The 23,085-nt window shown below is 38.7% G+C and overlaps 3 protein-coding genes and 1 pseudogene across 5 annotated transcripts; 2 read left to right on the top strand and 2 right to left on the bottom strand.

The window, feature by feature from the left end:
• Positions 1-800: 800 nt before the first annotated feature.
• LOC126598873 (TPD1 protein homolog 1-like) lies at positions 801-5,373 on the top strand. 2 transcript variants are annotated; one of them, XM_050265251.1, is made up of 4 exons: positions 801-865; positions 1,586-1,771; positions 2,114-2,191; positions 4,648-5,373. In XM_050265251.1, the coding sequence occupies exons 2-4, from the start codon at positions 1,675-1,677 to the stop codon at positions 4,989-4,991; spliced, it is 519 nt and encodes a 172-aa protein (XP_050121208.1). In that variant the 5' UTR covers positions 801-865; positions 1,586-1,674; the 3' UTR covers positions 4,992-5,373. The 2 variants fall into 2 exon arrangements, with proteins under 2 accessions (XP_050121208.1, XP_050121207.1); XM_050265250.1 differs by lacking the exon at positions 801-865 and adding an exon at positions 954-1,397.
• Positions 5,374-14,981: 9,608 nt separating this feature from the next.
• LOC126599275 (glutamate-1-semialdehyde 2,1-aminomutase, chloroplastic-like) lies at positions 14,982-17,310 on the top strand. The gene is made up of 3 exons (XM_050265628.1): positions 14,982-15,241; positions 15,675-15,848; positions 16,045-17,310. The coding sequence occupies exons 1-3, from the start codon at positions 15,053-15,055 to the stop codon at positions 17,110-17,112; spliced, it is 1,431 nt and encodes a 476-aa protein (XP_050121585.1). The 5' UTR covers positions 14,982-15,052; the 3' UTR covers positions 17,113-17,310.
• A 762-nt stretch (positions 17,311-18,072) lies between these two features.
• On the bottom strand, positions 18,073-20,081 carry LOC126599291 (membrane-anchored ubiquitin-fold protein 3-like). Of its 2 annotated transcripts, XM_050265648.1 has the most exons (4): positions 19,763-20,081; positions 19,202-19,372; positions 18,364-18,434; positions 18,073-18,263 (listed from the first exon to the last, which is right to left on the bottom strand). In XM_050265648.1, the coding sequence occupies exons 1-3, from the start codon at positions 19,890-19,892 to the stop codon at positions 18,379-18,381; spliced, it is 357 nt and encodes a 118-aa protein (XP_050121605.1). In that variant the 5' UTR covers positions 19,893-20,081; the 3' UTR covers positions 18,073-18,263; positions 18,364-18,378. The 2 variants fall into 2 exon arrangements, with proteins under 2 accessions (XP_050121605.1, XP_050121604.1); XM_050265647.1 differs by having other exon boundaries at positions 18,073-18,434; positions 19,763-20,079.
• A 106-nt stretch (positions 20,082-20,187) lies between these two features.
• On the bottom strand, positions 20,188-21,339 carry LOC126599119 (uncharacterized; annotated as a pseudogene).
• Between the last annotated feature and the right edge of the window lie 1,746 nt (positions 21,340-23,085).

Below are 23,085 nucleotides of genomic sequence, written 5' to 3'. Positions count from 1 at the left end.
TAGTACATGGAGTTGGCTCACGTGCCAATAATTAACTAAAAGTTTACAGAATTTTTAATTTTGGGCATCAATCATAACAAACTTCATTACATGAGGTTAAATCCTAATTTTTTTACCACATGATTATCTTCCAGCTATCTTATCATCACGAGAATTATTAATCCAATTAAGCCTTTCTTAGTAACGGCGGAAGATACCAATGTTTCTATTTGAATTTAATAAATCAAATCCTATCTTTTGAAAAAAAAACTTCAAAGGAAATGACAATATCATCCATGTCCATGTTAAGCAATACTTCTACAAAAGGGGTGTGATATCCACACACTCCATTTTACTTCTCACATACATTTCTAATTTTCGACCGTCAGATCGGATGAATTGAAGAAGATCAACGAATAAAAATTAACAAAAAATATGTGAGAAGTAATTTAAAGTGTATAGATAGCACACCCCTACAAAAATACGCTTGCCCATGTCCATAAACAGCAAAAACAAAATAAACAGATAATGATTAAAAAAAATCTTAACAGGCAGCCCGCACGTGCAATCGCAGAATTCCCAAACGTCCTCCGTGTGGTCCCCGGTCCCCACCACCACATTCTCAACATTCCTCCTCCCGTTCCTCCTCTAAACCGGATAAATTACCTAATCATTCATTTTTCCCGTTAGTTACAGTTAACTCCCCCACGTGCGCCTTAATCCCTCATTAATTAATTAAACACTCAATTAATTAATCTCGATTAACAATCACTATATAATCACTCAGCTCCGAAACCAAACACCCAGAGGATCACACGCACGACCTCCCACATTCCCCTCCTCTTCGTCTTCTTCCTCTTGCCCCCTCCTCGAAACCCTAATCCAGGTACGACGTCGTCTAGTTCCAGTAATCTCTACATACAGTCTCTGTATTTTTATATATGTAAAGGTTTCGAGACTAGCAGAAAAAACAAATAAATGCGATCGGATTTATTTGCGATTTCGCTCTGCCATTTCTGTCGCGTTTGGAGCTGTTCTCTCCGTAGAGCCAACAATGTCTGCCATTTTTGTGCGCTCTGTGTCCTTGTACCTCTCTGTACCACTGTTTACAGCCTGTTTGTTTTCTCTCTCTCTCTTTCTCTCTCTTGCTCCAGTAATTTCGCTCCACAAAACTTTCCCGGAAATACCACATTTTCCCACACACGCAATTGTATCTCGCTCGCTGCAGCGATTCGGCACCGAGACGCAGCGTTTTCCTCGACAGTTCGGAGAGGAAAAGTCTCGGTTTCCTCTTTTGTGAAAACACCTAGCTCTCTGGCCGCTCTGGCGCTCCAAACATCAAATCGCCGTCGTTTTGCCTGTTTTGAGCCTACACGAAAAGCCTACCGTGTAGCCTCTCTAGCTCGGTCGTCCTCCCCGTGAGTCCTTCGCACTTTGTGCAAGTCAAATCTCAGCCCTCACAATCTTTCTCTCTCTCTCTCTCTCTCTCTCTCTCTCTCTAAATCGACGGCTATTGTTATTTTTTACTGATTTATCTGATTGATTTTTGATGTGATATAATTTCATCGATTCCTTCAACCTCTCACGTGTATTTTCTTCACTGCAGACCTTCTAAGCTTGCTCGGTAACTCGTTCGTCGACTCAGTACTCTCGCTCTCGCAACCGAGTTCGTTTTCAACTCGACTCACTCACACGATGACGAAACGGCCAGTCGTTGCGGTCGTGGCGTCGCTGCTTCTCTTCGGAGTCGTGGCTGCAGTCGTGCTGGTGCTCGCGCTTGGATTTGACGGAGGTACGTGTACGGACGACGACTTGTCGTTTGGATCCTACCGCCGAAGATTCACGCAACGCACATCATTATTTGTTTTTATGCGTAGATTCCATATTCCTATGGAAATTATTGCTTTTGATCTTTATATTTTAATCTGCTTTTTTTTCGTTTTTGCTTTTTGTTTGTTCTTGGCATCTCTTTCGCAAACACAAGGGGTCCATGTGTTTGTCATCTCTTGAATTTTAAATTTTAATTAATTAATTTCTTGCCCAATTCTGTGTTATTTTCGCACTTTCCGCCTTATATATATACGTAATTTTTTTTTTTAATTGATGATTTTTTGTTTTTGAATTTTGTTTGCAGCTGGAAATTTGAAGTCTGAATTGTCTGAAGCTGGGAACTCCACACTCACCGCAATCCATCGCAAGCTGCTTATTCGTGGTAAGCGATCAATTTTTAATTAATTCGTGATAATTAATTTAATTTCTTCAATTAGTTTTTTTTATATAATATATTTCCATCATTTCTTGATCATTCAATTTTCCATGAAATTGTTTATTTATTGGGGAATTTAAATGCATGGAGGTCTGTGGATAAATGTTTTTGATTGATTTCAATTTGAATTTTTCGTAATTTTGTTTTTTCTAAAATGGTGATGCTGAGACAAACCAGAATTCGTTACCCATTTGTTCGCAAGTGAATATATGGTCACTGTTTGTTCAGATGGAGTGGGAAATAGGTGTCAGAAGAGCACGCCCTTAAGGGGTATATGCTAACGTGCACCGTTAGTCCTTGACCCCTCTTTGGCAATACTTGCTGCTTTCCCATGTGGGGTATCTTTTATATGGGATCTCAATTCTTCCAATATTTTTCATTCCCTCTTTTGTGTCACCCATTTGAATCAAAAGTCTTTGCATAAAAATACACACTGTTGAAGAACATTATATGTACATTCGTTGTTTTGATTACCTAGTCATCAGTGATACATCGTTATTTATCGTTGAATTTGATAATGAGCGGTCATATATTTAGTGATCATTACTCATTAGAGAACATTTCTGTGCAAATCATAGTTTACGAGTCTCTTTTTTATTTTGCTAAATGGAATTGATTTTCACAATCTATTCTCGTTTCTCACATTTTCTTGGTTGCTTTTGTTTCTTAAATTATTTATGTTAAATTCTGAGGTGGTAAAAAGTTTATGAAGTTAATATTAAAGACTCTTTCAAAAGTGAAATTCGTCAAGAATTTTATACTTCCTCAAAGTGTAACATTAATTCTCGTGTTAATATTACAAAATATTGTGATAAAAATACGAGTTGTCAAAAAATTCATAAATAATCATTTTTAAAAAAAGTCACGCATTCTCAATTATTTATTCAATTATGCTACTAGAAACAAGAGGAGGAGGGAATAGAAATTTGGAAATGATTTCGCGTACATATAAAGCCCTACTTCACTTTCATAGCTGTCTGTCAATTGCTGCATATAATGAATGCGAATTGCGTTTTGTCTTTTTCTATTTCCTGCAAAGTAAATGTCGACACATGGAAAATGCCCTTATGTGAAGTGAAAGAGCGTCTTGACGAATTGTCTTTGCTTTTTTCTGAAAGAGTAATGCAGGCAAACAAAATATGTAAGCTAAATTTTAAAAGCTAAATGATAAGATAGTTGATGATTGAAGTACTACTTAAATTTTGATTAACGTTTTGATTGATGACACATTATTTTATTTGTAAATTTAATCTATAAATTTAATCTTTCTATAACATGTTTTTGTAAATATAATCTACAAATTATGAGTAATAATATTCATATCATGTTTTTGTACCATATTTTCATACTACCTTAGATAGCATTTGATGTGAACAACTACATCATTTGAATTAATAAGATTTTTAAATTTAGTTCATTATTTAATAAACTAATAATTAAGAAAAACTAGTTAATTAAAAGAAGCATTTTTGCTTACCACCATTTAGTGTGGTGTATCATCACCATCCCAGTTATCACCGTTAGATGAGTTTGAATTTCGAGATTGGTGTAGTGGATAAGCACAAATCTCAATATTCAAACTCATATAACGGTGATAAATATGGTGGTGAGCATATACTACACTAAATGGTGATGAGCAAAAATGCCTCTTAATTAAATGATGATTGTGGTATACGAGGAATGTTTTTCCTTTCTTTCCTTGAGTTTTGCAAAAATTTTAAATGATTTAATTGTCCACATCAGATATCACCTAAGATAATATAAAAATATAATATGAATAACATTACTCTTTTATCATTATTTTTTTCGGAATGCTAAATTGCCAAACACAAAAAAGCTAAAGACATCGCTGAAAAGCAAAACATGAATAGGTGATACATTGAAAGCAGAAGCTTTGATAGGTCCCATCTCCATTAGCTATTTTGGGTTTGATCTGTCTGTGTTATAACTTTTCGTGTATAATCCCTGTGACTCATCTAGAAAAAGTGTGTTTTGTCTACAAATGCTTTCCCCAACCCTTTTTGTTAAGAGAGATTCTTGGCCAGCGGCAGTGACTCGTCACTTCTTCACTCAGTATACATATTAAACGAACTCTCTTGTATTCGTGTTCACCAAAATGAGTGTAAGACTCGAATACAGAGATCATTTAGCAATGCGGACTTCGTTGCATTAAGGTCACCAAGGTAACTACGTTTAGAAATCGAATACAAAGTTGCAGTTGTACTCAAGAATTTCTCCAAATAGACGGTTGGTTGGTTGGTTTGTGCGACCATTTTAGTGTTGTAACCTTTCACTATCTGAACCTTATTATGATTAAAGACCCTAATCATATATTTTTGTTTTATTTTCCTTTTCTATATTAAAGTGTGTATGTTTATGTCATCTGCTTTCCTGTTTTACAGCGACAGCAATGGAGGAACCAAACAGGATTCGGGGAGACAAGTGCAGCAGGGCAGACGTAGTGATAAACCAGGGCCCCACATCCCCGCTGCCAAGTGGCATCCCCACATACACCGTCGAGATCATGAACACGTGCGCCACCGGCTGCGACATCTCCCACATCCACGTCGCCTGCGGCTGGTTCAGCTCCGCCCGCCTCGTCAACCCCAAGATCTTCAAGCGCCTCCGCTACAACGACTGCCTGGTCAACGACGGCAAGCCCCTTGTCAGCGGCGGTACGGTGTCGTTTCAGTACGCCAACACTTTCAGCTACAAGCTCTCGGTCTCCTCGGTCACGTGCCGTTAAATATGGTAGTAATAAAACAATCAGTCGCCTAATTACAATAGTTAACACAAGAAAAAGACAGAAATATATTAAAGCACCCAAGGCAGGATTAAGTATCTGGTATCTAAATACCCAATTTGCCCTTTCTCTGCTTTTGCTTTATATCGTGGATTAGAGCGGCAAAAGCTGAGATTTCTGAAGATGGATATGGGTAAAAATGTCACGGCGGTGTCACGGACGGAAGGAGAATATTTGGGGTTTATTTTGTATATAGTAAGAATAGTAGTATAGTGGCAGAAATATGTGATGGGAAAATTGAAAGTTGTGTGTTGATATTGGAGGAGGAATGTTTCTGAAGAATATATTGTTTGGCAAACGAGATTTTATTGCTGATGCTTTTGAATCTTTGCTTTCTGATTGGTTTGTCTCGGTATTTTACTTGAGAAATGCCAAGAAGATTCTCTCAAGGTGTGGCTTTTTATGTATCTTCTAATAGGGGTGGGCATCTTTGAAGCATGGATACGGATACGGCAATACGATACAACATGACACGATGATACGAAAAATTTCTAAAAATTAAGATACAATACGTTATGGATACAACAAATAAAAATGTATATAGCAACAAAAATATACATTTTAAAACATAATTCATCATTCAAATTCAAGTACATTTGAGTTGTTAGAGAAGAAAACTTCGAAATCTAATTCTCTTTATACAGTAGAAGAAGTGTGAAAGTCGTATTCATGATTTTAATTAGAGGGAAGCTCTTTGTATTCAACAACTTTTAATTATAGATGTCTCCTATTAATTTTCTCCTCCTCATTACCTTTTTTCAAAGTGTAAATGTATCCTAAATGTTGGATTTTAAGTGTATCCTAAATGTTGGATACGCGTATCCATCATGTCAAATTCTTGTCCATCAACCAGGATACGTGTCGGACAAGTATTCGATAGTATCAGGCAAGTATTGTATCCGATCAAGTATTGGATACGAGATACGGGACCAAACAGAAGTATCCATGCATCATAGGTGGGCATAAAAACCGCAAAACCGCATCGAACCGTATGAAAAAAACCGAAAAAAGCGTGTTGACCGGAAAAGTCAACTTTGAGTGAAAAATCGAACTGGACCATTCAAATCGGTTCTGGTTCTAATTTCAAATGATTAAGAACCGGTCGAAATTGAACCATTTTATTAATAATAAATAAATAAATTATATATATACACACATGTCATGGTATAATAGGTTGTACCAAATTGCCCAAATTGCAAAGCAAAGGATCCCATCCCAATTAGGATTCACTTTCACTAACTCACATGGCTGCACACACACCCGATTCATGATTCCCCCATTTCACATAGCCGATCGACGATCCCCACTCACGACCTCTCATCCTCAACTGCGACAGCCCTCATCATCCCTCATTCGTGACAGCTCACGACACTTCATCCTTCGTCCTCATTCCTTGGTATTTTCTCTATCTATATCTAACCGTACATGCTTAAAATACTTGGTGAAATTGCAAAGATGTGTGCTTCTGGGTCATCTGTGCGTTTCTGGGTCATCTGTGCATATGCTGGTTTATGGTTAATCGAGTTTGCGATTTGCAGCCCAATATAGAGATTTTTTCTCTTACATGCCCACATGTGAATGTGTAACCTATGCTACTGAATGCTGATGTCGTATCCTATGAGCTAATGTTTGTTGACGATGTTAGGGCATTTGGAAATGAGTGTTGTGATGCCATTCGTGTTACTGCTATTTAAGATGTGGATTCTTTGTCTATAGTAATGGTAGCTTCTTTTGCTAGCTTTCTATGTGACTATTTAGGCCAAGATTCTACATTTTTGGTATTCTGGTTGTGAACTGTTGATGCTCTCTGCTTGTAATGTGTAATCTTTTTTCATCAAATGAATTGGAATATGACGCTTTTGTAGAGTGGTAATTGCTCCTCGTTAATGCTTCTCTCCTTGTATCTTCCCCTCTGTCTCAAATATGTTAGCTATTGTTCCCTTAGTTGATGTCTTCTATGTTGAAAATTAGTAATATCTTGACAAGCCAGAAAAGAATTTGATGCATTTGACGAACATGAACCAACTAACCAAGTGGGATAATGTTAGACCTACTTCTACTTGAGCTTGCTGACAGATAATTGACTTTGTAAGTGCAACTTATCAATGGCATGGGCTCGTATTTTCTTTCGAATTGCTTTCTTGACGTCTCTGCCGCTAAATAGGAGGTTTTGTGATGTTGCCATGTTATCACTGACTTCCTCTTGTTTTTCCTTGTTTTCCTTTTTTTTTTTTTTTTTAGCTCTGTCAAATTCCAGCGGCTACAAAGGTAATAGATTTGAAGATAGGTGGTCATCTAAGGGAGAACAATAAGGTTACTGCAACCGGTATTATCATTGGAGGAACTGAAGGTCTAGCAGAGTACAAGGCAAGGTAGCATTTCGATTTTTGGATAATTATTAAAGACAAGATAACATATCGATTTTTCAGTTGCTTAGGCTTTCTTGTTTTCCATGGATTCCACTTCAAGCACATCCAAATCCCTTTTTTTTTTCTTTTTTTTTTCCAAATTGTCCATCCAAATAGAGCCTTATAGTTCCCTGCCACCTTTTTTTATTGCATTGCATGAACATTCAAACTGCTTAGGCATGTATGTTTTTGCTTAGACATGTATGTTTTCGTTGATTTGAAATAAGTTGTTTGATTCTGCTTGCTCTCTAGAATAAGTTGTTTGATTTGATTAATTTTCTCTTTTTGTTGACTTGGTGCAACTACCAAAGACATTTACATTAAAAAATGTGTTGTATGCAACTTTATATAATCAATTTTAGAAGATGTATTTGAATGCATGATGATTTGGTGTTCAAATAATTTAGTATTCGGAACCGTAAACTGGGAGTCGGAACAGGTGTAGACCGAACTGTAAGGTTCTAGTAATAAATTTAAGTGGAACCGCATCGAACCGAACCGTTGATATTTTTCGGTTTTGCTTTAGGGGTGAAACCACACCGAACTGCACCGTGCCCATCTCTATCTTCTGTTACCTCACATTTTAATGTTAATTCCCACACTAATATTATAAAATAGTGTGCCTGTTGTGAATAATATGTGGATGGCCCACATGAATAGATTGTTACTAGCACAGTATTTTCACTATTCATTTGTGGAAAATTGTAAAGTGAATAGTGCTTTCTTTTGTTTATATAAAGGAAGAAGAGAAGATGAAGTGATGTGGTTCACGGGAGAGAAAGGAAGGAAAAGAAAGAAAGAAAAGATAGGAAGGAAAAGGAAGAGAGAAAAGAGAGGAAGAGGAGAAGAGATAATAGAGAGAGTTATCTTTGTACTCTTAGTATTTCAGATTATAATGAAAGCACCACTGCTGCCCCGAGAACGTACTCCAGTCACAATGACTGTAGAGGAACCTCGTAAATTTTGTGTTTTGTTTCATTTATTCCACTGCACCCACCGTCGATTTTACAACACGTTATCAGCACGAGAAGCTCTCATGTCAGTGGAAAGCACAACGCCACAAATCTTGTTCACCTCCTTCAGTTGGAATCTCACAGATAAGAAAAAAATTTCATTTCATCTTCAAATCTCAATACAATTGATTTTCTTGAAGCAACTATATATATTGTTGTATGACTGTATATCATCCTTTGCAAAAGCAAAAGAGTACAGACTCAAAATTCATAGAGAATTTGACAGCCATGTAAACAGCCTTGGAACTCCAACTTGCAGACCTCTGATTGAAATACTTTCTTTTTGAAAGTTGTTCGTCTGCTCAGTATCTACAACATATCAAAATTTCAGAAAACTTTAACGGTGTGATCGTCCCAGATGCCTGAAATACCAAACCAGTTACCAATTTCCGCAGAAAACTGGACAGCCACCTTATGAGTACCAAAACTCCATTTTGGTAGCTCAGATCGAAATTGTTTCTTCACGAAAGTTGTTTGGTATCCTCTTATCCATATCATACTAAAATATGAACTAAATCTAACGGTTTGATTTTCTCATAAGTTACAAACACTCTTGACTCCAAAACTTATGGGAACCGTTTCGACTTTTTCGAAACTCACCGGAGGAGGAACACCAATTGGAACTTAGTGTTACTATTATTTCCTGGATAACTAAAATGACTTTGAACTGTGAAATAAAAATAAAAATAAAAGGAATCAAACAAAAGAAGTGGCAGACCAAGAAAAAGAAAGAGCAAAAGATGAGGACTTAATCATTGCATTTTCTGTTTTGGCATATTTATGTGCATGGTGTTGGTTTAAAGTCCATGTCACAAGTTCTATTTATTTAAATCAATTTATTTACAGTGGGTAGAATTATTACCATTTGCTTTAAAGCTTTGATATTTATGTGAATGGTGCTGAATTAAAGCCATTGTCACAAGCTTTATTTACTTTAAAGCAATTTATTTACCATGGACGGTTTTACCACCTATTGCTTTAAGTTTTGATGGTGCTGAATTAAAGCCCTTGTCACAAGCTTTATTTACTAAATGCAATTTATTCATTATGGCTGGAATTACCGCCCTATTGCTTTAATTTATTTATTGTACTTATCTTTTGTTACAATGAGTATATATAGGACCTAAAGTTCATTGATCAGATCAGAACCTGCAGTTTCTTGATCCTCATCATATAAAATGATTGGACCTGAAGTTCCATCACGCAAAAGGATCAGGTATGAAGTCCATTGATCCTGAAGATTAGGACATGAAGTTCCTAGATGAGTACCGTAAGTTGAAGTGCCATAATGCCTCAACTTAATCGTAATAAAGGACATAAGAGTCTCAGTTCACAAACTATTAAATAAGGACCGGAAGTTCCTCATGTCCATACTCAAAATGGTTTAGCAGAAGCATTCATTAAATGGGTGAAATTGATTACCAACGCTCTGCTCATGAAAACGAAATTGTCAGTTTTCTACATGGGGACATGTAAACTTTACATGATGCATTATTAATTCGGTTGAGACATGTTACCAACCATCAATACTTCTCAGTACAACTCGTGTTTGGGAACCAGTCAAGCAATATACTTTTACGAGTTTTTGGTTGTGTTGTCTATGTGCTTGTAAGACTGCCACAACGTACTGAAATGAGGCATCATCGCAGATTAGGCATTGATGTTGAACACCATCTATCATTCGATATTTGGAATCCTTGACTGGGTATATGTTTACCGCGTGGTTTGCGGACTATCATTTTGATAAGACAATTTTTCCGCCATTAGAGGGAGAAAATAACATCATTCCAGAAGAATAATGAGAAAATATCATTCCAGAAGAATGATAAGAAAATACCGTTCCAGAAGAACGAAGAGAATTTGTCTTATTTTGATTCACGAAGCAAATAATGAGAAAATGAAATAGGAATAATTGAATGATGCAACGAAAGTGATGAAATCATATATACTTGCTGCAAATGTGCTTATAAGAATTGATGTCCCTGTTGGACAAAATAATGGGACAGTAAATGATTTATCTGTTGCACGCCTGAAGAGTGGCAGACTTTTAGACTCAAAAGGTTTAGTTATTTGAAAGAAGAAGAATATGGCACTACTGAACTATTGCATTCCCGAAGCATAACTATTGCATGCCAGAAACATGATAGTTACCGCATGGATACACGTCCTAGAAAGGACAATCCGCGGACATGGGAATATTGATGTCTCATGCATGAAGCATGAGTGACGTATAGGTTCTAAATGACTCAACTCCTGGAAGTGGAGATTAAAATCCAAGCTCTATAACACTCAAGAAGAGGTTATGATCCGCATTATTTAAATTATGACTATCCTGGAAGAGATAGTGTAATGCCCTTGAACAGACAATGGATATCCAAAAGAAATGAAAAGTTTTTATGCATGCGCATGCATATGAGAATATGGGATCACGGATTGATGATAACCAATGGTAATTTTGGTTTTTATAAGTAGCTACTAGATTCATCAATGAGCTGTGTTGATATTGAGTCTCGTTCTTTTTCGTCAACAAAATTATTGGCCAAAAATGGAGAAAGGCAATTCCATTACAATTTTGTAAGAACGTGAAAAAATAGACCTATATATTTGAATATAATACAAATAGCCAAAAGATGTTGAACCAAGGAGGTTACATTGGGCATTTATAATACAGTGAAATACACTCACATGATATGACACAAGGTATTGAAACCTGAAATTATACTCTTGTAAATAAATTCATATGAGTGGAGAATTATATACGAAGGAATGTAAGTCGCCCACATTATATCTCCATAAGTAAATCCCTCAAGGATACATGGGAGCAAATTGCTCTGTATAAATTTCAAAGGAAAATGTGTCATGAAGTGTAGAAAATCCTTGAAGGATTCAAATTGCTTAAAGTAAGCCCCCAAAGGGTAAAGCATAAATTATGTACTCAATACCAATGGATGGTATAAATTGCCTTAGTGAGTACTATCATTATGATATTGTTGCAACATACTAAAATCTTTTGCAAGAGTCAATGACTTTAAATTAGAACTCCTGAAGAGTTGATGATATTAAATTGGGACTCCTGAAGAGTCAAGAAAGATTATAAAGTGTTGAGAGAAATATTGTCTCGAGCTGCAGATCGAACAATCTACCAACACGAATCTTATCCATGATGTTAAAGAACCATATGGATTGAAAATTATGAGTTGAATACTCAAATGATGTAGACACTAAGAAAGATCATTTATCTTCGTGAGGGTAAAGATAAATGGATATTTGGTCCAGAAGTACCACATCTTAGTGAAGTATATGTTTTATTGTATTTAGCACGATACATTGAATGAAATAAAGCTTATCTATTAATATCTTCGAGAAATTACAGATATGTACATACACATGAGTTAAAACAAACAAACAGGATGGAGCTTTTACAAAGGTTGCTCATGTGAAGCTTCAGTATTCGGAAGTACCCCAGAAGGGAGAGGCACTGGAGATTGATCATGTGGTACCCCAGTACTTGGCAAAACACCAAAAGGGGAAGGCATCAGTTGCTTTCGGAATCTAGCAACAAACCTCTGGTGATCACTTTGAATCCGACTTTCAGATTCTTGCAGCTGGTCGAGCTTTCTTTTCTTGCTCGTAGAGTAATTATTTGCAAGCACGTGTAACACTCTATTCTCGTGCTTGAGCCATCTGATCTTTTGTTTAAGACTTGCCACCTCAGCCATCAATGATTCAACTTGGCGAGTTTGAGCAAGTAGGCGTTGGCCCATATTGGATACAGGGCCCGCACACTGAACATTGAGAGCCAAGGAGTCTTGAACGACCAACTCATCCGACCGTTTTGAAAGGATTCTGTTATCCTTTGGAGTGAAAAGATTCCTAGCTACCACAGTAGCGGTTATGTTATTCTTCATCACAGAGTCCCTAATCGTAAGAGGACCATTAGAAGATAAGAAGGACAGGCGCCATATGTTCGTCTGTATCACTCCTAAGACTCAAATTTAAGCAAATGTTAGATGGACAAGTCATTTTCAGAAATGATGAAGGAAAAATGAGGTCAAGTAAAATTTATGAAGTGCAAGTAGGGGAAAATTTCTACAGGTAGCAACTTTCTTTAGATACTCTTGAACACAATTGATGTCTCTATAAAAGCAGAGGCAACAGAGCCACTCGTTCAGAGATCGAAGAGGCATCGCTCTCCAAATTTCAAAATCCAGATTTTCCTGAATAAAGTTCGTTGGCATTTTTCAGACACAATCTCAGCTTTTTGGATATCACGTGCAACTTTGTCAAAGATCTCTGACAAAGTTGAAAACGCGTAAATCTTACTGTTCTAATTACACCACAGTTGCTGACAAGAGTAAAGGCACAACACCACTACTTGCTATTGAGAAATCTATATATATTTCGACCTCCGTTCTTCATAACAAGGCAGACCTGCAAAAATATCTAACTCTTCTTCATCTCCGAGAATGCATCTTCAACAAAGCATCTTGAAATACTCAGTTTTCTTCCTCTTCGAGAATACCTCTTCAAACAAGTCACACCAGAGCAAGATTATCTTATATCTTCAGGGACGAGAGCAAAAGTATCTCATGTCATGCAATCTCTCTGTCTTTTCCTTTGTCCTTGTTCTTACCTGCAAAGATAAGGATAAAGAAAGCAATATGTTGGAACCTCCACTCAAACTAACCGACTGCTTGGAACCTTTCCTGATTGCTTACCTAGCTCTCGAGTAGTCATCTTCAACTGTTGTTAGAGCTAGGTTTCCAGTCACCAAGAAGTGATGAACCATCCAAATGCAAGGGTTGCATTCCACTCCTGCATCAGAGGGCAAATACTGCAGGAGAATATGCCATACATGCATGGGGGAAAAACCAAGGAAAATACTACTTAAGCAAGGAGAGCAAGTAAGGTAAGTGAAAATGATACATTGAAGCATGTGGAGATAAGCGTAACAAACATGTGCTGATTCATCCCAAACAAAGTCGAAGATCTCTTGTCACGTAAAGCTCTTCATGGTCCAATTTCATTCAAGATCAAGCCTCGAAGTCCTTGAAGAAATCACAAGTCCGATTCAAGATCAAGTGTCCACCACCCTTGAATCAAATTCCGCTCCAGATAAAAGGAGTAAATTCAAACTTTTGAAGCAAGTCTAGCAGAAAGCCCTCCAGCCCAGTTCAAGAACAAACCTATGGAAAGTTAACAACAAGTAAAGCACCTCTTTCGGCAACTCTTCTTACTAAGAGACTGATCAACGATCATCCTAAATGATTTGAAATCAGGGGGAGATACTCATCAGGGGGAGCATTCAAAACAAATCAAGATTTTAAAGAGTTAATCAAAGACTTGTGGCCATCCAAGATGGAGTGTTGTGAATAATATGTGGATGGCCCACATGAATAGTTTGTTACTAGCACAGTATTTTCACTATTCATTTGTGGAAAATTTGTAAAGTGAATAGTTCTTTCTTTTGTTTATATAAAGGAAGAAGAGGAGATGAAGTGATGTGGTTCACGGGAGAGAAAGGAAGGAAAAGAAAGAAAGAAAAGATAGGAAGGAAGAGGAAGAGAGAAAAGAGAGGAAGAGGAGATGAAATAATAAAGAAAGTTATCTTTGTACTCTTATTATTTCAGATTATAATGAAAGCACCACTGCTGACCCCGAGGACGTACTCCAGTCACACTGACTGTAGAGGAACCTCGTAAATTTTGTGTTTTATTTCATTTATTCCACTGCACCCACCGTTGATTTTACAAAAGTGCCAACCATTTTTGGGCTTTGCTTTAAAATCAACTTCGACGCAACAAGACCTGTACAATCCAAATTTTGGCGAACTTACTATACGAGATGCTTTTATTCAAAGACCGAGGGTTAGTTTGGTATTTAATGTGTTTTTTTTTAAAATAACTGTTTTTGTTATGATCTAAGATTAATCAACTGTGAAATAAAGTAATAAAATATTTGATAAAGTGTAATTTTAAAGGCGTTGTAAGTGTGAAAATCATAAATAATCTAATATCTATATCTATCTATCTGTACTATTATTTAAGAAACGACACTGCATGACTCCCTTGTAACCTTTGATTTTCTCTAAACTGCTCAATACATGTGTAGCTTATGGGCACTGATATTTTACACTAAGGGAGTTGGGGGTATGTCATTCAATGGGCTAGCAGCCAGCCATAATAACGTAATATTGAACTCTCCATCCCACAAAATTTAAATCTAAAACCTCTAACTTATAAGTGGAACAGAATACCGCTTTACCGTGCTGGCTGTTTCAATTTTAATTTTGAAGCAACTCATTTTATTTCTGATTAACTTTTTGGACTTAAGACTTTCCATTTCACTGACCTCCAATTCTCACCAAACCCAATAAAAAGGTAGTAGTTGGGTTTCGGGCCACGTCAGCCGGCTCGGAATGAGCCCAAGTAAAGTTGACCTTGAACAAACCGAAAAACCAACCCGACCCGCATGGCTTTCATCTCCTATGTAATCCGTAGTCTAAGGTCCTGGTCTTACTTTCTTCTTACGCTTTATCTTCTTCATCGAAACAGCTCGACGAAGAGCGGGCTTCCGAGCAATCATGGCGAACACAATCCCCGGGGCAGCCGTCGGGCTTTACTGCTCGACTCCAAAGCTTTCTCAGAGACCCACGTCGCGGTTTTCGCAATCGTCCCGGCGGTTCTGCACCGTCAAGATGGCCGTCTCCCTCGACGAGAAGAAGAAGAGTTTCACTCTCGAAAAGTCCGAGCAGGCTTTCAATGCCGCCAAGGTAGAATTACCATTTTACCCAATCTGTGCGTACTTTTTGTAATAGTTGTTGTGGGTTTTGAGTGAGTGGGTTGTGGAGTTTGTAGTGAACCGTTGGGCGTGAGAAAGCTTGGTAGAGAATCTGGGAACTTTGAAATGGTGGATTTTAGATGATTTGGAGATGTGGGATTTTGTTAGAAATATGGGAATAAATAGGATTTGAGATTACACAGGAATGTACTGAAAGCTTTAATCTTGATCATGTTTTAAAATGGATGATTATATTTGTTTTTGGCACCCTTGATCTGGAAATGTACTTGGAGTCGCGTATTCAATCTCCGCTTATTGTTGTTTGTATGTGTTGTTTGAACTTTTTCTTCCGCATCTGAAGTCGAACAATGAATGTTTCAGTACCTGCTATTGCTTGCTGATGCGAATTTTGTTTGGTTTTGTAGGAGTTAATGCCTGGAGGTGTGAACTCCCCTGTTCGGGCTTTTAAATCTGTTGGTGGACAGCCTATTGTGATTGATTCTGTTAAGGGCTCTCACATGTGGGACATAGATGGAAATGAGTACATTGACTATGTGGGTTCGTGGGGACCTGCGATAATCGGGCACGCAGATGATGAGGTTTTATTTTTCTTCTTGCAGTTTTATTTGCTTCTGTTGATGTTCTTAGTTCTGTGGTCGGTTCACGTTGTTCTTGTTCCGGAGTATAGTTTAGCTGAACCTTCATCGTTATCTGTTTGACTAGGCTGCCTCTCTGGTAGCAGCAGAGACGGTTGTAATATATGCTCAACTATATTGGATTGACACTTACCTTCAGGTACTTGCAGCTCTGGCTGAAACGATGAAGAAAGGAACGAGCTTTGGTGCACCTTGTCTTCTAGAGAATGTTCTGGCGGAAACTGTGATCGCTGCAGTTCCAAGCATAGAAATGGTTCGATTTGTGAACTCGGGTACAGAAGCATGCATGGGTGTGCTCCGCTTGGCCCGTGCATACACTGGCCGACAGAAGATCATTAAGTTTGAGGGCTGTTACCATGGCCATGCCGATCCATTCCTTGTCAAGGCTGGTAGTGGAGTGGCCACGTTAGGACTTCCAGACTCGCCTGGTGTTCCGAAGGCAGCCACTTTTGATACTCTAACCGCCCCGTACAATGACTTGCCGGCTGTGGAAGCGCTCTTTGAGAGTCACAAAGGAGAAATTGCTGGAGTCATCCTCGAACCGGTTGTTGGCAACTCTGGCTTCATTACTCCCAAATCTGATTTCCTTAATGGTATACGCAAGCTCACCAAAGAACATGACGCTCTCCTCATATTTGACGAAGTGATGACTGGATTCCGTTTATCTTACGGTGGAGCACAGGAGCATTTTGGCATTACTCCCGATTTAACAACGCTCGGGAAAATCATTGGTGGTGGACTGCCGGTTGGTGCATACGGTGGAAGGAGGGAGATTATGGAAATGGTGGCACCAGCAGGACCGATGTACCAAGCCGGGACCCTGAGTGGAAATCCATTAGCAATGACTGCTGGGATTCATACCCTTAAGAGGTTGAGGGAGCCAGGAAGTTACGAATACCTGGATAAGATCACAGGAGAACTCGTTCAAGGTATCATAGATGCCGGGAAGAGAGCCGGGCATGGAATGTGCGGTGGATATATAAGCGGCATGTTCGGGTTTTTCTTCACTGAAGGGCCTGTCTACAACTTCCAGGACGCGAAAAAGAGCGACACCGCAAAGTTTGCAAAGTTTCATAGGGGACTGCTGGAGGAAGGTGTGTACCTTGCTCCGTCCCAGTTCGAGGCCGGGTTTACAAGCTTGGCACATACGCCGGAAGACATCCAGAACACGATCGCGGCTGCAGATAGAGTTTTTAGGCAGATTTAGAAACCAAGTCGTTTCTCTGTACTATTATTTTTCTCTTTTCACGTTTTGTTTTGGTTATTTTTCCGCTGTTTCATTTTGTTTTTGTTTCTCTGTACCCTTTCTCCTTGTACTTGTTCTGTATTGCCTCATAATCCGCCTCCTGATTTGGGGCCGAATGCTTAAATTCTTGGTGTCTAAACACAAACACCTTGTCGATCATCTGCTCCGGCTTCAGATTCCAGTATTCACAGCCTCTTGGAGAGCCAAATCAAACACCTCTTGGAAAAAAGAACGGCGCCTACGTTCATCCTGCTCACAAACTCGCAGTTGTACCTAAGATCATCCCCGCCTTGTATGGATTGTAGCTCGGGCAAACGACAGAAGTTGATCACCTTTCCTTTCCAGGGTTCTTCACTCAGTTCAGACACTAGGAGTCCCAAAGCAATCGACACCTCGACGGAGGCCTTGCCTTGTCCACGAATTTGGAGTTGACATCGCATACGGCCAAGCTGTTTCTGAACTTGCCTTGCTTTGACAGCACATACTCCACCATTGTCTTCCACTGAAGCTCAGCCGCTTTGCCAAAATTCCAGTGCTGCGCATAGCCTGTGATCTCATTGGGAAGCAAATTAGCATCCGCGCCAGTCTTGAACTTATTCCCACTGGATTTCAGTTTCAGCTCTTCCAAAATATGTCTCAACCGTATTCGCCTCACTATTCTGAGAAAGGTAGGCCGTCCTCAAGGGCGCCAATACTTCATCCGTGGGGCGGTTGATGAGTGATCTGTCCTCCCGCTCCTTAACACAACCTTGGTGCTCTTCCTGCGAGAAAAACTTTTTCGCAATGCAAGCACACCAAAGTGTGGAGATAACAAGCTCGGGGAGGTGGGAAGTCTACTAACTGTTCTGTTTCTCTCTATGTCCTTGTCTAATAAGTAACCGAATAAAAGAACATCCAAAATAAGCAAAGCATTTCTACCTGTAGTTTAAATGTTGTCTTTTGCATTAACAAGGTATATACAGATTTTCATTACTGCTACAATCATTCAAGCAACTTACATACAGACAGGCAGAGGAACAAGGCAAGAACCAAAGTGGAAACAAGAAAAGCGAGCAACCCGTGTGGTAGAACACGAACCTTGAAACTACTGAAATCACCAACAACATGGTTTTCTGTACACACATCACAACATGGACACGTCAATGAACAAATGTATGACCTGAGATGGTTTCTGTAGCCAAAGGATTGATACCCAGGTCACCAGATCCCAACCTCTAAACAGTTTTTTCACAATATGGAACATGAACAGACAACTTTCCGGGGCCGATCATCAATCTTCTTTTCTGTTCAGAAAATGGCGATGATATTTTTATTAGAAACCTCATGCTTAGAAAATCATTATACGAATGCAACAGAACTTAATTAATCCCAACATGATGTTCCTGATTAGTTATTCTTTATACTCAGGATTAGTAAAAATGAAGAAGAATGAACACGGTGATAGCAGTAACCAGTATGGATGCTATACTATATGCATCTCTTTATTCTTGGGACATTAATTGTTCTTCCGGAAGAAATAAGGCCATAATCAAAATGGCTATCTTCCATCGACTGTTGTCTACATTAATTTGCTTTAAACTCAAACTGCTGTAATACCATAGCAGTAACCAGTAAGGATGCTATACTATCCTCACGTCACTAACAACACTGAAGATATATCTTCTTACGGAGTAGAAGAAAGAAAGTAAAACCTTCGCATAGGTTCACACCGAATGCTAATGACCAAATCCGCATTAACTTTTTGTCCCAATTTTAACTTAAATATTTTCCTAGTTGATTGTTCAACAATGGTTGAAAAGTTTCAAGAGGAAATTACAATTAACTTCTCTAGGTATAAAGGCTGCATTTATCAATCCAGTACCCAATCTACCCAAACTAGAATTCACTTTTCGTCTATAAACGGAACTTCCACCTAAACATAGGTTATCAAAATGACCAGAAGCATATAATTTTCCAACATAGAGTTCTTTATTGAAATCAAATTGATGGAGTTTTCACAAGCCACGAGTAATGTAATTTTCCGAGATTAAGTTCATAACGGAAACATTACCTGTTTTAGCTTTTTCAATAGCTTGCTGTACAACAACAAGCATTATGATAATTCCCCCACCAATATCAGCCAAAGGTAATTTACACTGACCCACTGTCTTGTTGTTCTCCAAAATCTTGCCAAAACTCATCAGTTTCACTTCATTCGCCGTCTTCGGCGTCATAGTCTTGCCTACCAAACAATCAAAAGGGCATTCCAAGAAAATCAAAACAAAGCTGGAAAACAGTGAAAATCATATGAAAAAAGGAGCCAATTACAAATTTGTGACTGAATCCACAACTTCTACCAAAATTCTGATTTCTCAAATTAAAATTGTTGAGATTTCATCTAATTATTAAGAAATCTAGCTCAAGATTCAATTGGACAGATTCTATCAAAATCTGCTAAAATTCAGATTGCCAAGAACTGAAATTTCAAACCCAGATTGAGATAAACGGAATTCCAAACCCAAATCCACACAGAAATTCCAAATTTTATGAACCCAATTAAATCGAAGAAACTTCATAGCGAACAAAATAACATGGAAATTAAGATGTAAGAAACAAGTGGCAAAGAGAAAACCTCTGGGCCAATCGGAGACGACCCTCTGCTTGAGCATATCGACGGTGGAGGCTGATGAGTAGCTGAACGGCCCGATATCGGTGCCGTCGTACAGCCGGAACTTTATGTCCACCAAATCCTCCTCCGGCATCTCTCTCAGTCAAGCCTTTGACTTTTGACTTCTCACACCTATGCACCGACCGATTTCTTCCACGTGTCCCCTTGCGCAGCACCCGATCGGGCCGAACAATTCAAACGTACTTTCCCTTCTCTTTCTCTATGGAGGTTGGAGGTTGGAGGTTGGTAGCACTGGTTCGCGAGCTGAATGAGAAGAAGTGGAGCCAAAGGTAAATTGGCCCGTTTACGACGTCGTTTCAGTTCAGCAGATTGAGACAACGTGAGATTTATTTATTTATTTTTTTAAATTTGATAGAAAAAGGAATGTATTAAAGATAAGAACCCTTTACACAACTAGTGCCATTACAATTGAAAAGAAAAGCCATATTAACTTCCATTGGGAGACAAGCATCCCAAATACAAACCTCATTTCTCTTAAGCCCGACAGACACTATTGCATCCGTAACAAAATTTACTTTCCTAAAGATATGCCTCCACTTGATATCATGGAAATTTGTATCGCACCACCTAATGTCTTCAATGATGGATCTTAAGTTCCAAGGAACATCACAAGCACCACAGACTACATCAATGACAAGCTTTGAGTCACCCTCCACAACCACGTAATTCAAGTTCCTCGTCCTAGCCCAGATCAACGTTTCCCGTAAAGATAGAGCCTTAGCAACATTGATGGTCATAGAACCCAAGTACATTGCCCCCGCAAGAATAAGTTTGCTCTCCCAGTTTCTAACAACGAATCCTCATGCTGCCACATAGTTTGAAACCGAGCCATCAAAGTTAACTTTAACGTAAGGGGACATTGGGCATTGCCACTTAATCAAATTTCTTTCAGCAACTACTTCTGCTTCGTCAACGTGACCTGAATTCTCCTTGAAGTAATCATTAACCATATTCATGGCGTGAGGAAAAGATATGTAATGAAGGGGCTTGTCATTCGTGAAAATGCTGGCATTTCTGTCATTCCAAATTTGCTAGCAAATTACTAAAGCTTTACTTAAACTACTCATTATATTCTTATCGTTGTGTGGTAAGTCACCCAACCATTCACTCACCTTGAGGTTATTGTCAATATTTGATAATAAAGCATCATTTGAGCAGCTCCATACCTGTTTCGCATACGAGCAATGCAGAAAAAGGTGATCCTAACCCTCCTCATGGCTATTACACAACATACATTGGCTATCTAAGTTTGTTATAAGCTTGCTAAGTCTCTTTCTAGTTTGTAATTTATCCTTAATGAGACTCCAGGTGAATAGCTTAATCTTTGGATGTACTACTTGCTTCTAGATCTTATTCAGAAGTTTTTGCACTGAAGAGGAACCCAAGTCCTCCATTTGGAGCCAAGTTGCAGATTTAACCGAGAACTTGTCATTGTTACTTGGGCCCCAAACAACAATGTCCCTTGGGCTAGCGAGAGGGATAGGGATGTCACAGATTCTGCTAACAATGTCACTATCCATTATCTGACTTAAGTTTGTTCATATCCCACTGTCATTCAACGACAAACTCAGCCACCTTTGTATCCTATTGAATATGTTGAGATTGGTTTGCTGGTATGAGGTGAAATAAGGGGGTAAGGAAAAACCCAGTTATGAGTCCAGAACAAGATGTCCCTGCCATCATCGACTACCCACCTCATACCTTTGGAGATTATATCCCTGGAACCTAGAATGCCTTTCTAAGCAGTTGAATGGTTTTGCTTAGCTTTAGTTTCCATAAAGGAATCAATTATGAGATATTTCCTTCTAATTATATTTGCCCACCAACTATCCTTATCAAACAGAACTTTCCATCCCAACTTAACAAGACAAGCCCTGTTGAAATGTTCAATGTTCTTGATGCCTAAATCTTCAGCCTGTTTAGGTCTACAAACATTCTTCCAACTCACTGATTACATTTATTGGCATCACCACAAAAATACTGTCTACAGTCTTTATTCAATTGACTAGTTAGTTTATGGGGACACTTAAAGTAAGACATAATGTGATTTGGCATACCTATTTGCTTAGATCAGAGTGAGTCTTCCAGCTTTGGACAAAGTATTTGCTTTCCAACTTGCCAATTTTTTCTTAACCCTCCTAATCAGCTCATTACCATTCATAATGTCATTCCATAACACAATATTATGAATGCCGAGATATTTTCCAATAGTAGTTTATGCTGGATTTTGAGAATAGTAACTATATCATTTTTAGCCTTGTTATTTGTATTTGAAGAGAAATAAAGGGAAGATTTATTAAAATTTATTTGTTGCCCTGAAGCATTTGCAAACGTATTTAACACCTCCAAAATTTTCCTAGCACTCTTCGTAGTTGCTTTTGCAAAAATAAGACAGTCATCTACAAAGATTAAATTTAAGACTCTATAATAAGGGTGGGCAAATGGGTATAGGAACCTCGGGTCGGGGCGGGTAATGCGGGTACGGGCCGGTTCCTAATTTTTAGAAAGAGAAACAGGGTGAGCCGGGCCAGGCCTTTGAAACTTTAGGTTCGGGTCAGGCTAGGCCTTTGAAACTTTAGGTTCGTGCCGGTTCCATAAGTGTAGAAAACGGGTACCCAGAGCGACCCGTTTCTAATTATAATGAACGGCCCAGATTGGGTGATAAGTTATCATCCAATCTCAACCGTTAGTTTCAAGATTAACCCTAGCCAATTCCTCCAGGTTCCAGAATCACTCAATCGCCTCTCTTTCGACTCCATCGCCCTTCGCTGGACTTCCTGGACAACCTTGCCTCTCCCCGGACTCCCTCCACTCCATCGCCTATCCCTCGACTCGCTCCACTCCAACTCTCAATCGTCTTGCCCTCACCTCACAGTGCTCACTCCAGCCTCACTATCTGGGTTTTAATTTCCCAGCTCCAAGGTGTGGGGGTTACAGGTTTGATGGAGGTGGGTTCTGTATTTCCAATCTGAGCTCACAGAGCGACAGGTGTGCAGAGAAATAGGGGCCAAAAGTTGAAAGGGTTTGAGAGAGAGCTGCGACCTTAGGGTTTCGAAGGTAGAAATGGAAAGATGGACGACGGCTGTGCAATCTATGCGATGTAAGATCGAAAGTTGCAGAGGAAGCTCTGTTTCTCTTCCAGTATTTTATTTTCTGTTTGGTTTAATTTGTGCATAACCTGAGCTCAATTCCAACTGTAGTTTTTGTTTGGTAATTGCAGAAGTGAAAATTCTATGCTACTGTGAAAATTCCAACTGTAGTTTCTG

This window comes from Malus sylvestris, chromosome 14 (assembly GCF_916048215.2).
Source record: "Malus sylvestris chromosome 14, drMalSylv7.2, whole genome shotgun sequence".
Classification (NCBI taxonomy): Eukaryota; Viridiplantae; Streptophyta; class Magnoliopsida; order Rosales; family Rosaceae; genus Malus; species Malus sylvestris.
Note: the sequence above shows the minus strand (reverse complement) of the source record. Positions and strands in the feature narration are given on the sequence as shown.